General features: G+C 44.4%; 1 protein-coding gene across 2 annotated transcripts in view; it reads right to left on the reverse strand.

Moving 5' to 3' along the window:
* The window catches only part of SKP2 (S-phase kinase associated protein 2), a 420463-nt gene that overhangs the window by 152815 nt on the left and 252052 nt on the right, over positions 1–15596 (reverse strand). For both annotated transcript variants that reach the window (XM_044069967.1, XM_044069968.1), the window contains exon 6: positions 7284–7382. In XM_044069967.1, coding sequence (XP_043925902.1) covers positions 7284–7382 — 99 coding nt within the window. The remainder of the gene's footprint in view (positions 1–7283; positions 7383–15596) is intronic.

Genomic DNA, 15596 nt, shown 5'->3' on the forward strand with positions numbered 1-15596 from the left:
AGATAGTCTCGGGATCTGCAAAGGAGCCTTATACAAATGCTAATGCGTGTCCGGGACCCTGTAGTATCTATCAGGCTTAGCAGGGGCCGGAGGTAGAGAATCAGGAGCAGTACAAGCATCATTAAATGCATCATCTACAACAGAAAGAACTGGAGGTATGGCTAAAGGCCTATGTTGTGGTAAATGCAGAAAGGTTCTAAGCCTTTTCTGAGTCTGAAAATCCTGGCCCTGCCACTGAAATTGTTCCCTCATAGCATGCAAGGTTTCCCCAAAGGAAAATTCCTCAGGCGGAGAGGCAGAAGGGATGGACTCTTCAGCATCAGAGTCTTCATAAGGGGAGAAAGGAGCCTCTGGAGGGTCTGTATCATTTGAATCATCAGAGGATTCATCTGTGGAAATAGGCTGAGGGGGCTCTGCTCTAGGCCTCTTCTCTGGTGGAGGCTGAGGGGCCCTGTCTGGATGAGGTTGGGATCCCCGGATTAAAGAAATGAGATCCTCTGCTAAACTAAGCAGTTGTGAACTAGAGCTAGGCCTGTGAGAGGGGGGCTTAGCAGGCACAGTTTTAGTAGTCTTAGCTGCTTTAGCCCTGGCAAAGGCCTTAATGGACATGGCTGCAGGTGGCCTAGCAGCTCCACGTGCTGGGGTTGAAATACCCAAGGGAATAGTGTCAGATAGTTCCTGAGAAACTGCAACAGCAGGTGGGATTTCAGAGGCAGACTCCACGAGGTTGGAAGAGGCCTCGGTAGAAGGTAAGTTTTCGGCTGTAGGAAGAACCGCTTGCTCGGTTTCAGCCGAAACCGAGACACCGCGGTTGGCTTAACCGCGGTTTCGGCCGAAACCACGGACTGCGAGTGTCGGTCCTTTTCCTTGCGTTTTTTAGTCATTTGCGTAGTCGGAGGATCCGACGGCATAATATAAGCGAAATCGGAGCCGAAAAACTCCTCAGCAAATTCAGACCAACGTCTAAGCGTCCGTCGGTTAAAAGAAGCACAGGCTAGACAAGCTACTACGTCGTGGTCTGGGCCTAAATAGGGTAAGCAGTAAGAGTGGAAATCTTTATGAGGTATTTGTTTCCCACAAGTTAAACAGTTATTCACTTTTTCTGACATCGGCTGAGGCAAGAAAGAGTCCCCAATGGGGTACTTAGCTTTTTAGAAGTCTTCGAAGTAGTATTCGGTAGTAGTAATCTCTGGTTTTGACCGACCGGCACTTGCGAACAGCTTCTGCTTCGGGCGCCACGCGGCAAGAAAGACTGAGGAAAATGGCGTCGGCTGATGCCTTTATACCCGAAGAACTGCAGCTATGACGTCGGGTGAAGTGCGACACCAGCCGAGGCCAGACCCAGACTTTGGAATCCGGCCGACCGAAGGGCTGCCTGACGACAGGACAACCCATTTGTAAGGACTGCAGATGCATCCTTGAAGGACATCGTGTTTCCCCCCTGTTTGTTGACACACCAGATGACTGCCATGTAGTCTGTCTTAATTGCAATCGTCCCTACAGGGAAGAAGTCTTGGAAGGCTTGCAACAGAAGAACTGCCCTCATCTCTAGAACATTTATATGCAACTTGGTCTCTACTGGGGACCACGTGCCTTGGACAGTCTTCCCTTGAAAATGCCACCCGCCTCCAGCAGGAAGGCTTCCGTGGTTACTGTGGCCATGAACAGAGAGACAGAGAAAGGCCTGCCTAGAGAGATCCTGCAACTGAAGCCATCACTGGAGGTGACATCTGCACATAGGTGTCAGTCTTATGGTCATAGAGGATGAAGCAGAGCCAACTATTTGACAGCTGAAGTCCATTGTAGCACATGCATTTGGTGCCTGGCCAGAGGAACAAGAAGAATAGGCTCTCGGATCCATGGTCTTTTCCAAAGAACCAAATGAACCAGAGGGTGTGACAAGTCCAATACCTGTGTGATCCCGTATCAACTGAATTCTGCGCAGAGGTAAAGTTGTAATCTCTGAAACGGAGTTAAGCTGAACTCCTATGAACTCAACTGTTGAGTGGGAATCAGATTGGATTTCGCAAGGTTGACTGTTATTCCCAGCTGATGGAAGAGGGGAGAACATGCTGAATCGCCAGAACCAGTCAATGCCTCGAAGGTGCCATGAGGAGCCAATCAATCGAGGTATGGGAAGATGTGGAACCCCTGCAGCCGAAGATGAGCCGCTACACTGCCATGCATTTTGTAATCACCTGGGGGCTCTGGTTAGACCAAAGGGCAGAGCTCTGAACTGGTAATGATTGGCTCCCAGCCAAAAGCAAAGACATCTCTTGGAATGCTTGTCTATTTTGATGTGATAGTAGGCGTTCCGGAGATCCACAGAGCACATACAATCGTCCTTGCATAAAAGTGGCAGAATGGACTGAGCAGTGACCATCCACAACTTTGATTTCTTTACTGAAAGATTCAGTTCACCACGATCCATAATAGGACACGGGTCCCCCATTTTTGGCACTAAAAAAAGCGAGAATAAGTGCCGGATCCTCTTTGTCCTGCTGGAATCTCCTGGATTGCTCTTTTTAGTTGAACTTCTTTGGAGGCCAACTCCCTTTGACTGGGTGGAATGTCCTGAGTGGGTTGTGAAAAGGGAATGAAATAGCCCCTGGAAATGATGTTTAACACCCATTGATCAGAAGTCATGTTTGTCCAGGCTAGTGGGTAGAGGGAAATACGACCCCCGACTGTCTCCAGGGCAGAGCAGTTAGGCAATGCTTCAGGAGTGCTGATAGGGCTGCTCAGAGAAGAGTTCCCCTTAGCCCTCATTTTGTGGACCCCCCCCGCCTCAAGGGTGGTAGTGTTCACTGAAACCTTTCCCCTGCCTCTGGAAGAGGATTCATCAGGATTGTCCTGAAAGGGAGACTGTGCCTTATGGAACCACATTTCTGGTTCCCCATTGGGTCTTAGAAAGGGACCTCTGGGGAGCAGAAAACTTGATCCCTACCACAGACAAGAATCTTCCCTTCCTGCATGTCAAAGTGTCCTTCACTGAAGGTCCAAAAAGAGTAGAACCGAAGGGGGCATTAGTAAAGGACAACTTAAAGGGTTCCACAAACCCACATAAACATAGCCAGGGGTGACACCACTAGGCAATGCCTGTACCAGCTGCGAGAGATAGCTTCTGCTGCATTGGAAATTAGCCTCATCGAGGAATTTGTGAGGGAAGTCATCCTGTCCATGTCAGATGGCAAAAGACTCCTAGAGGATCTTAAAGAAGACGAGTGGGTAGACTTGAAGGGAGACCTCACTGACCTCCTGCCAGGCTTTGGGAATGGATCCGATGCCTCAGAGCCAAATGAGACCTCAGTTTTGAAGTGGAAGGGATGGCAAGTTCCTCCAAGATAACTGTCAGATCAGACAACCCTATCGGATCTAAAGGCTTAACAGGCTCAGCGGACAGATCCAACAAACCAGTCAAATCTGAGGGCCCCTGACCCAGAGAGGACCTGGATCAGACAGACTGCTCCATTGCTCTTGGCTCCAAAGACCTCTGATCCAAGGTGGGTCAAGCTGGGATCGGCTCCGTAGACTTGGCTTCTAACAGCTGCGGTTTCTTGGTGGGAACTGGTTGGAGAGAACAGGTCTTCCTCTTCGGATTGAAGAGGAAGCCTTCAAGGGGGAAACGAAGGGCCCCCTTGGACCAAACCCTTTAGAAGTAGTTTGTTGCAGCGCTCCGCTAAAGCCCTGAGGTTACACAAAGGTAGCACTCAAACTACAGGTTCAGAACACCCAAGCAATACACACACACTCCTCGTGCTTATCGGAATAAGGCATTTATCGACCACATGAGGAATACTTCTTAAAACCAGCTTGTCTATCAGACATCCTAACAACTAAAAACAACTATCTTCACAAAAAAAGCACAAGAGAATAATAGAAATACAGTTATAGCCCTAACAGGTAAGAGTAGAAAAAGGGTGCCAAAGCGCGTGCGCACACACACACACACACACACACACACACACACACACACACACACACACACACACACACACTATTTAAACTAAGCTAATGGAGGGGAGATTAACATTGTAAACAAATGGAACTAGTCTAAACTACTCTAGAAAGAAAAAAACCTATGCTAGATAAGAGGAAAAAAAAATAGAAATTTTCACTTAATCAGCCAGAGCACATGCATTTGCACAGGAAGCATGGCAAACGAGATCTGGGCAATAGATGGCAGCAGAGCATTATGGGAGAGGGAGGAGCCAGAGCCTTTTAGCCATCTGTTGAATGTTGCCGACTCAGTACCAATATGGGATCCAAGACCCTGTGGTGATGACTGAAGACATGGATAACATCAGATCAATACGTTTGTCTGCTTGGGGGGGGGGGTCACCCAAGACAAAGACAGGTCACCCCCCAAAAGCCTTCAGGAACACAGATTCTTCAAAAGAAAGGGATTGGGAGGACCAGACAAATTTCTGTTTGAGGACTTCTAGGATGTCTCCAAAAAAGACGTTATCAGGTGGAGATTGGGGTGACCTTTCTCCCTCATCAAAATTGGTGTCCTTGCTGAGGGACTCTAAAGGGGAGTCTACATGCTTTCTGTTGCACTTTTTCTTTTGAGGGATCTCCTCTGTGGGATGTTCACGGGAGGTATTGGAAGAATCTAGGATTTCCTGAGGGGATGTGGTCTGGAGGCTTCTAGGGGTAGGTTGACCTATGGCAGGAGTTTTGGGCTCAGTGCTTGGACCCAATGAAGGACGGGGAGGATCCAAGATACGAGGAGACTCTTCTCTGGAAGGCCCTCTCCACAGCCCTGAAAGCTGATGGGCCTGGGGAGACCCCTCCACTTTCCGTCAGAGCTGAAGCAACCAAGGAAGAGAGAGCAGAACCAACAACAGATCCAAGGCCTCCAAGGAGAGTTGTACCCAAGCTGTTGAGAGCCAAGGCACCAAGGGGAAAGGACAGGTCTGACAGAGAACAAAAGCCAACCCCAAGGACCCGGTAGAGAAGTCTCTGATCCGAGACCCACTCTGATCCAACAAAAATGGAGCAGAGCTAGTAAGGGACAGAGTCGAGGAAGGTACTTTCTTGGATCCAGCTGCGACTCTCACGGGTATCCAGGATCCTGGGCTTCCAAAACCACGGGTTGGATCATAGGAGGAGTCTGTATCAAATGTGACAGAGCACTCACAGATCTAAAATGGGACGGAGTTGTGAAGACCCCCATCTGGATCTGAGCTCTGAGGAACTTCCCGCATCATCCTGTCCACATCGACCTCTGTCAAGCTTCAAGACCTGGAAGAGGAAGCGGGCCTGGATTTAGTTAAGTCTGCATAATTTTGGAACGGGGAGCCAAAGACACTGTTTTTTATAAGACCCACTGGTGTACAGCTCCTAACAGCCAGATTTGATTGATCCGAGGTGATGTTACTTGGTGTAGAAAAACCTGAAATGACAATGGTACCTATCAGATCCGAAGTGGTTACAGGATCCAAGCATGACTTAGTTTTGCTCACATTCAAAGTAGTCGGCTCCAATATTTTTTGTCTTTTCTCACACAGCTATGACGAAGCCTTCTGCGAAATAAAGAGGGCTCATCTCTTTAAATCCATGGAGCTGACAAGCTTAGAGGTGGCTTGAGCCCCAGATGGAGACGATGCAGGTAGAAGGCCTTTCAAAATGAGTTTGTTGCATCTGCCTGACGAGGCCTTTGGATTAAAACATGTACACATCTCACACTCAACATTCAAGTGCCCTGGTCCTAAACAGACAAACTTTTTGTGGGCGTCTGTGCTAAGGATTTTATGCCTCCAAGAAGTGCATCTCTTGAAGCCTGCAGGTTTGTCAGACATTATTTAGTCTGACAATAAATGACAAGTTTAAACAGTAAATTGACCACTGTACTTTCTACAAAAAAAAAAAAAAAAAAACACACACAAGACCACCAAAAAAGCAGCAACCGCTCTATCTCTAAAGATTTTACAAAAGATAACCAGAAAAAAATGTTATAAGCAAAGATTTTTATTTTATTTTATATAGATAAAGCTAGAAAGCAAGTGCAACGGCACCGGCGAAAAAGCAGGAGGAGGGGAAAAAGAAAGGCAGCAGTCCCCAATGTCTGCAGAAAGCTATAGATGGAGGGAAGATGTGAGAAAAATGTGACGAACAATGTAACAAGTTCTCAAAAGAGAAAAACTTAGCTCAACACAAGTCTGAAATTCACATTCGAGACTCAAGAATCCGCATCTGGATGCACTGGCGGCAAACCAGATCTGAGCAGCTAGGAAGGTATGTTGCTTTACGAAAGAGGGAGGAGCTCGAGACTCGGATGCATACATCTTGGAAATCCTGCTGAACTGGATCTGATGTCTGATCTGAAACTCATCAGTGAGGAAGAATGAAAATGACATCAGATACATCATCGTTATTAGCTCAGTCAGAAGCAGAAACCTGCAAAGTGAACCCACACCCAACTGACAAACTGAATCCTACTGCTTGAGAACATGTCAAGGGACCTGAAGACATTATGAACTCTAAATAGGCCAGTAGGAGCCTGCACCACCACCTCAGTCGTGGAAGGGTGCAAAAGCACCTCTCCTTCAGCGATGAGTCTAGGAGGACCAGCTGAATGCGAGCAGGTGTCAAAGGCCTTAAGCCTGTAGCCTTTTTTCCTTTTCTCTTTTCTGCTTAGGAACATCAGCTTCAGATCAACTGGTGGACACCATAGGACAGGAATGGCCTGATAATTTCTCTGAGGTACCTAGCTAAAATTTCAGCCCTACAGCTAATGGTTCTACTATTAAATTGGGCGTAGACATGACAGTTGGAAATGTCATGATCTGGGCCCAAGCAAGTAACACAGAAGGAATGGAAGTTTTGGTGTGGAATCTGTATACCACAATGGAGACAATTATTAGTTTTCTCTGGCAGTCAAAAAATGTAAAAAGGATTCCCCAACAGGGTACTTAGCTTTTTGCAGTCTTCTTTCTCTGGTGCAGACTGATCAACACACTGACTGGAACTCTGCTTTGGGCTCCAACAGCAAGAAAGAACTGAGGTCATAGCACCAGCTGACTCCCCTTATACCCAAGCATACTGATTTCACTTAGGGCTTCTGCCGACTGTTAGAGGAGGGAGATTTTTCTCTGGTAGTCAACCAGCCAAGGGCTTCCACAGTGAGAAGTCCCACAAGTCAGGACTACAACAGTGAAACACGAAGAAAATATCAGAGTTCTAAATTGTTTGCTTTAGTAGGAACTTGTTTAAAAACTCTGAATATGTATTTTACAAAATGCTGTAAAAACAAAAAAAAACACAGAATTGTACCTTACCTAGTACAGCTGGTGATCATGACCTCCAAAGCTTCTGCAGTAAAGCCAGAGCAGCCACACAAATTTAACCTTCTGAGGCCAGAGTTGTGACCAATGCATCTGAAACAAGAATACACACTTAAGTTTTCTCTGGAAATAATTCAGCTTATATTTATACAGAAACCTTATTAGAAAACTCTTCAAACATTAAAGTGTCCTTGTAGTTTCATTAATGAGGTCTTTCAAGAAACAACTTCTGAAATATCATGTATGGCATAAGCCATGTTACATTTATATAAATGAAAATAATCCGTAATGACACAGTCTTGCAAACATTATACATTCCAAACTGTGCCTACACAGCTGTAGCTGCAATTATTATACATCACTTTTAACCCACGGTAGTGGTGCTGCGGTAGCGTTGTCGCCTCACAGTAAGACGCTGTCCGGTTCGACTCTCAGCTAGAACGTCTTCTGCATGGAGACGTGCGTGAATGGTCGTACCTTCGTTGAAGGTTGTGCATCAGGGCTGATAACTCAGCACATAAAAATCCACTACCAAACATTAGCGGACCGGAGTTCCGCTGTGGTGACCCCTAACTGGGATAAGCCGAAAGACACAACAACAACAACTTTTAACATATCCAGTCATTGTTAGTCAACCATTCCATAGCTCATTCAAATTCCTGCTTGCTTTTAAACTTCGTTCCTCCTCTGCATATACTGATCCCACATTTCCCATTTTTTCCTATGTAATTTGTTCCTACCGTTTTCTAACGATCCCAGTTCCAGTTGTTTTATCCCTGTTACTGTCTTCACTACTTCTAGTAAAGTTGGTTTAGACTTTGATTTCCATTTTCTACTCATTGCTTTTTGGCAGCCGTCACAATTAGACTAAGCAAGGCCTTACTATGTCTTTAAAGTCTGTCAACGGATTACACTCCCAGAAAAAATGTTCCCTTTCTTCCCCATCCTCCAACATTTGTTGTCTACCTGAGGAAAAATTCTTTGAAGTCTGCTTGGAGCATAAAAATACCTATGTAAACACATCCAGGCAAAGATTCTAAATCTTCTGGACTTTGTTGCATATTTGGAAGACGTACATATATCCCACCATTGTTTCTTCATGAATTGCTGATCTAATCTCTTCCCAATCCTTCCTAACCTCCTCTGACTGACTCTTGTAGTCATCATGCAATATTTTATATGCTCCACTAATTATTCCTTTCTTAACAGCAACTTCTGTTCCAGAGTCTGCTGAAAACTCTGCCAGTGCTGGCCTTTCATTTAGGATCCCCCAACATCTTTCTCTTTGCCTATACTCCGACATCAATCCTTGGTATGGAAGGCAATCTCTAGCCTGCAGTCCAAATAAGTTCTTGGCGTCTTCCCATTCTGTTACCTTTTCCTGTCTAGTTATTTGTTCCCAGTACCTTGGTTCCTTTGCCAGTTTTGTCAATATATTCCCGCCCCCCTCTTGTCTACTGTTTCTATCCCTAATTGCAGTCATCCCTGTCAGCAGGATTTCCTTTCTCCAATCCTGTGCTGGCTTAGTTCTTAGAATACTTACTGTTACTTTATGGATATAATATTCGGGTCTATATCAAAATCTCGAATGTTTACTTACCCGAACACCTAAATGCAGACACATATTCTGCAAACCGTAAATACACCGAACGCCCTAAACTGCGAAATTCAAAAACTCGAAATGTCATAGTTGTCCCATCCCACCGCCCGCTACATATTACCTACACAAACAAACGAAATAAACCACATATATACACTAACGAAAACCCTACTTCTAACCCCTAAACTATACCCCATTTCTAACCCTACACTAAATCTTGCATATAACACCATGTATGCACTTAACCCGCACCCTAATCCTAAGGTCCGTAACTATCGCAGACTTACCTTAAAAAGCTATAACCAAACTAAATAATCCACACACATACACTCAATAAAACCCTACTTCTAACCCTACACTAAATCTAACATACATTACCATCTATGCACTTACCTTAACCCGCACCCTAACCCTAAGATCCGTAACTATCACACACTTAACGTACGGAGCTATACCACAGAAGGGCCAACCATGACTATTCAAAGTTTTGGATTTCAGATTTGGAGGACGATCGATGTCTTCGCGGTTCGATGAAGACCTATCGGCATTTAGGTGTTCAGGTCAGTAAACTTTTGTGTTTTTAATATAGACCGTAATATTCTGTATGATTATTGTTATTCTCCTTAAAGGTCTGCATTCAAAATCCCAGTCTCTCCCTGTTATTTGAGCCCCCCCCCCGTTTCATCATATCTTTCCATTTTGAATTCTAGTTTTTTGCTTGTGCTATGTATAGGAGCTTTAACTGTATTGCTCTGAAATACCCCTTCAACTCTGGTAATCCCAATCCGCCCTGCTCTATTGTAAGAATAAGCTTATCCTACTTGACTCTTGCAGTCTTCCCCTCCCAGATAAAATCCTTCGGCTCTTTTTTTTTTTTTTTAATTGCTATCCACAACTTCTCCTCCAGCTGATAAAAGTATACATGACTAAAGGGACTAAAATAATTTTAACTGCTTGTATCTTACTATCAATGCCCATATAAACAGAGCTTCCATTTTCTCAATTTTTATATTATATTTTGTTTAGTATCTTCCCACATATCCTTAGCCACCACACTGGTTATCGTTTTTAATCCACACTCCTAAATAATCCATTTTATCAAGTCCCTATAAATATGGATATTGCTGAACTATTTGTATGTGGGTACATAATTTACCAATAACTATTGCTTGTGTTTTAGCTTCATTCATTTTGTATCACAAAAAGGTCTGAAACTGTCTCAGTATGTTCCACAGCACTGTTATGTCCCTTTCTGGTTTTGTCAGGTACAAAATAATATCATTTGCAGATAGGGCCAGCTTTTCTTGACTACTATACCAATTATATCCTTGAATTTCTGAGTCCCTTATTTTATTTTCCAATGCTTCTAAATATAATGCAAATAAAGGGGAGGAGAGGACATCCCTGTCTGGTTCCTCTGCTGAAGCAGAGATGATCAGAGAGAACCCCACCCACTTACATTTTTGCCGCCGATCCTTCATATATCCTCCTAATCAACCTTGTAATTTTATCAGGGAATGCAAATGCTTCAATTCCTCTATCAAATGCTTTTCTGCATCAAGACCCACCAGCAACAGTAGTAATTTCTTACATTCTGCTTCCCTCTGGATCATCACTGTTCTGTTTATGTTGTCAAATGTTTGCCTCCTCTCCACAAAACCACAATGATACATATCAATTTTGGTATCACTTTTGCCATTCTTTTAGCCATTATAGACAAACTTTATAATCATGATTTAGTATTGAAATGGGCCTGTATGAAGCTGGATCTTTACCCTCTTTAGGGAGTACAGCTACTGCTGCTTTCTTCCAGGATGTTGGTACTTCTCATCCTCTTAAAATACTGTTAAAACTTTTCAGATCTTTCAGTTTTTTCCCCTCCTAGCTTCCAAACTTCCGCAGGAATAACATCTATTCCTGGAGACTATCCTGTAAATTAGTTATGCATCACAATTTTTATGTAATCTCCTCCTATCCTGTTAGTAATTGAGCCTTCTCTCCCTCTAGCCTTGGCATATTTAATTCTTCTATAAACATTTCCATTTGTACCTCTTTGTGATTCCCATATTCCTCTGCTGTATATAGACTTTCATCGAATTTCCAAAATGTCTCATACTTGTGCAGGATCCCGTGTTATCTTCCTTGTTATAGGCTCCCTAAGCTTGGTGACGGCCCTACTTTCCATTGCCCGAGTCATTGTGCTAAAACTTTTTGTTCTCCGGGGTGATCATCAAAAAACAGTTGCTAAACGGCAATCTTTCTAAACTCATGCATATTATTGAAGTAGTCCCTTATTTTCTATTTAGGTTCATAGGTAGGTACTAGGATATTGGCCCTAGGGCCTATATAAGCCTAGCCAAAAATGTACACTGGCTTTTGCCACCCAAGAAAATTATTTTCCTGTGTCCCTGTCAAGCAGAGCCACAGAAGTGATCCCCGGGGTGAATTTCCCATCTCCCATCCAATCATCAAGATTTTTCTTGAAGAGTGCTAATGCGGAGCTGTGTTTGACATAGATAGGCAGTCTGTTCCAGAGTATGGGAAGTCTCTGGGACAGGAATCTATCCCTCTAGCATGTTCTGTTTATTGTGGTGACAAGGTTTAGGTCCCTAGAGCATGTAGCTCAGAGGGATTGGGAATTCTTTAAGTGGAGTATGTCCAACAGCTCTGGTTTTGACATAGCTTTGTATGTTGGGCAGAGATCGCCTCTGAGTAGGCGATATGTGACGGAGTAAAGCTGGAGTTTATTGAGACTGTCTGCATGGGGCATCTGTTTGAGGCCAGTAATCTTCTTTGTGAGGTATTTCTGTGGCTTTTCCAGTTGTTGTAGATGTCTTGTGAGGTACATACCAAAAGGGGTGTTGTACTCTATAATGGGTCTAATGAGTGATGAGTAGAGAGGAACAATGACCTCTTTTTCTGGATGAGAAACCTTTTGTGATGAGGTGAGCCACGTAGAAGGATTTCCTGACCACTGTGGCTATGTGATTATCAAAGGAGAGACTACCGTCCACCTGTGTCCCAAGGTCTCATCACATTTCTGGTGTTAAGTAGACTACCAGCTATGTGGCAGTTCATGGGTACAGAGTTTTTACCAAAGGGGATGACAATACACTTTTTGGCATTGAGCTTCAGGCCATGGCTTTGACACCAGGCATCTGTCTCAATGAGGCCCTTTTGTAGTATGTCCACATCTTTAGGAGTTTCGATTACGACACCTATTTTGCAGTCATCTGCAAATTTTGTTAGCCAAAGACCTTCTGTGTTAGCCTGTACTTCAGATAAGTAGATACCAAACAGTAAAGGACCCAGGACTGAACCCTGTGGTACTCCACTTGTCAATGGTCTGAAGTCAGCTTTGGAGTCTGCTACTTTCACAGTGTGGGCTCTGTCCATGAGCCAGTTGGCAACCCATCTTGTGACATAGGGATTTATACCTAGTTTAGTGAGCTTATCTTTAATTCCAGAGTAGGGGATGGTGTTGAAAGCCTTGGTAAGATCTAGATAAGCTGTGTGAATCACCTTACCCTCATCTATGGCTTTGGTGACTGCTTCAAAGAAGTCAATCAGGTTTAGCAGACATGATTTGCCTTTTACAAATCCGAACTGGGTAGGGTCCAGAGTTTGGCAATTACCAATGTCTTTGTTTACAAGTTCCATGATGATATGTTCCATGGCCTTGCAGACCAGGCTCGTCAGGCTAATGGGGCAGTAGTTCCCGGGGTCCGTCGTGGCTCCCCCTTTATGGAGTGGGATAACCGTCGCGGTGCACCCTTCATTGGGTACAAAGCCTGAATTGTGGCTATGATTGAACATAGTACTTAGGTAGGATGCCAGTTCATTCTGTAGTTCATGTAGAATGCAGCCTGGGATATTGTCAGGTCCCATGGATGCTGTGTTCTTGGCTTTGGAGGGTGTGTTTTTTTACCTGTGCAGCCGTGATTACAGGAACTTTGCATTCTTCCGGTATAGAGATGGGCCCTCTAGGGGGTGAAAGGGGGGTAAAGTTAGCACTGAATCTATCTGCCAGGATGTTGGCAATATCAGTTGGTTCTGTATATTTAGTGCCATTGTGCTATAACTCGGAGCAGATCTGAGTGTTGCCATTGAGATCCTTGACATAGTTATAGAATGCTTTGTGGGTGTCTTTAGAATCAGTGGCAATTTTGTTTTTGTAACTAGCTTTGGAGGATTTTATGAGGGATCTCAGCTTCTTACTGAGGTTGACCAGGAAGTTCCTCCAATAAAGGGATTTTACTCTTTTTTGCAGAAGTTCTTTCTTCTGTTGTAGAGTTTGTTTATGGCAGAGGCCCACCAGATTGACTTCCTTTTTTTGGAGGATAACATCTTGGTTCTATTAGGGATAGCATGATCCATGCACTCGTGTAAGTGCTTATAAAGTGCATTTGTTTAGGATTCAGCAGTCGTACCTCTATTGCCCGTCTGCATTGGTGTCATGAAGTTTGCCACTTCTGTCTTAAGAAGTGTGAAGTTGGCTTTGGAGAAGATTTTTACGGTGGTTTCCCTAATTGGTGGTGGGAGCGGGATGCGGATGTCTAGGGTGATTAGCTTGTGGTCAGATCTGACCAATGAGGAATTGACCTCTGGTGTAGAACACTGGTTGCCCATGTTGGTAATGACCAGGTCTAGGATAATGCTGCCCCTGGTGGGGGTGTGAATAAAGTTGATCCAAGGCGTTGGAATTTATGAATTCCAGAAAACGTTGAGCAAAAGAGTTGGTACATGAGTAGTTTTCCCAGTTAATGGTGGGGTAGTTCAAATCGCCCATTATTAGGGTGTTAGGTTGTACCCTAATACTTTCCAGTGTATCAAGAAATGAGGAGTGGGAATCCTAGGGCATGGTGGGGGGTCTGTAGCAAGCTACAATTTGGACTGCAGTCTTGCCCAGAGTTAGTTGCACTTCGATAATCTCGGATGCATTATGCTGTGCAACTAGCCTGGACGTGTGGATATCTTTAATGAATATGGACACGCCTCCAACTTTAGTGCTTCGTTCCAGGTTAGGTGGGAAAGGTGTGGTATGAATTATAGCCTGGTAATGCAGGGGTGCTCTCTGGAGCTTTGAACCAGGTCTCTGTAACTGCACAGATGTCGATGTTCTCTATTTTAAGGAGTGCCTCGAGTGAGTGCATTTTGAGGTTTAGACTTCTAGCATTGCGTAGCATTACCCTCAGATTTTGCTTGCTTGTACCTGTTACGGAAGTGAATTTGTCATTTGAACGTTGCCTAAAAAAGGCACTATAGGGGTGACAAGAGCCTTAGCCAGTATCCGGAATCCGAAGGGTGACAGGTGCAGGCCATCTCTGGCAAAGTATCGTGGTCTGTTTATCATGTCGTCCCAGGCAGACAAATACTGGGTCCCCTTAGAATGACACCAGAAGCTTAGCCAATTGTTGAAGTCAATCATTTTATCCTTGTACTGTGGCATCATTCTGGGTGATGGCAGGATGTTACTCAGGGCCAGGGTCATACCTGCCTGGGCTACAAGATCGGAGAGCTCCTCCATGTCTCTTTTCATGTAGTCCAGGGAGGTACGACTCAGGTCATTCACACCAACATGGATAATGACAGTGTCATATTTGTACTTGTTGTGGAGAGACTTGAGTGCGTGTGTTATGTGGCAGATTCTTGCACCCGACAGGCAGCTGACAGTAACTTTCTCCTTGTTTAGCCTGGTGAGTGGAACATCAGAGTGCCTGACTGCCGAGTCACCTATGACTAGAGTGTTGGGTACGTTGTTATGCCTTATGGGCTGTGGTTGAGTGGCACACTGAGTTTGTGGGCTATGTGTCATTTGGGTTGTTTTGGGATGTGGAGTTTGCTTGCGTTTCTGCTTTGGAGGTCCCTGATGCTTGGGCAGGTTTTTATTGAGAGCCTCCGTGAATGTAGGTGTGTGTTTTGTGTTTCTATGTGTGTGTTTTGGTGGTGTAGGTTTTGAGGGACTATGTGATGAGTGTGGTGTGGTGCAAGTGTTTACCTTCTCCTCGTGACTGTCTGGTCCAGTCTTGGGTGAAGAGAGCTTTGCTTCCAGTTTGGCAATATAAGTGCATCTCTCACAAGTTGTAGTGTTGGGTGGTAGGAGGAGAGGGTTGTCTATGTACATGAGGCAATTGCTACATTGCCCCAAGATGCCCAGATTCATCAGGTAGACAGGAGAAATCACCATGAGCTGACCCTTAGACATGCCTGGATAGGTGCTTATTTATTAAGTACTAAAATCTGCTTTCCTCTAGACAAGTGAGGAAAGTTGAGTGCTGTAGTAATTTGCAGCTTATTTAGTGCTTACAACAGGTTCTGAACAAGTGCTAAGTTCAAAGAAACAGATTTAAGTGCGGAAACTAGAAAACTGGCTAGTTCTAAGAAACAAAATTAAGATAGAAGGCTTCTCTCCAAAACAGAAAGGCTTGGGGGCTCAAAAGCCTACAAACAGTCTAGACCACTTACAGGAAAGGCAGGAAACAAGCTTAAAAACAATTTTTTTTCTTTACCAGATGCTCTCTTTGTACACAGTAGGAGTGCCTGAAATCAGAATATGATCTCACTGGACTCAGTTGAGTGAGCAAATGAGATGGGCCCAGAAGGAGTATCCAAACACAAATTTACAAGAGGGGCGGGCAGTTTCAAAGCCACCAAGATTAACACCAAAACAAAAACAAGGAGGGTGGGTGGGGAACTAACTGACAAAA

This window comes from Protopterus annectens, chromosome 1.part0, assembly GCF_019279795.1.
Source record: "Protopterus annectens isolate FY-2018-M chromosome 1.part0, PAN1.0, whole genome shotgun sequence".
Classification (NCBI taxonomy): Eukaryota; Metazoa; Chordata; order Ceratodontiformes; family Protopteridae; genus Protopterus; species Protopterus annectens.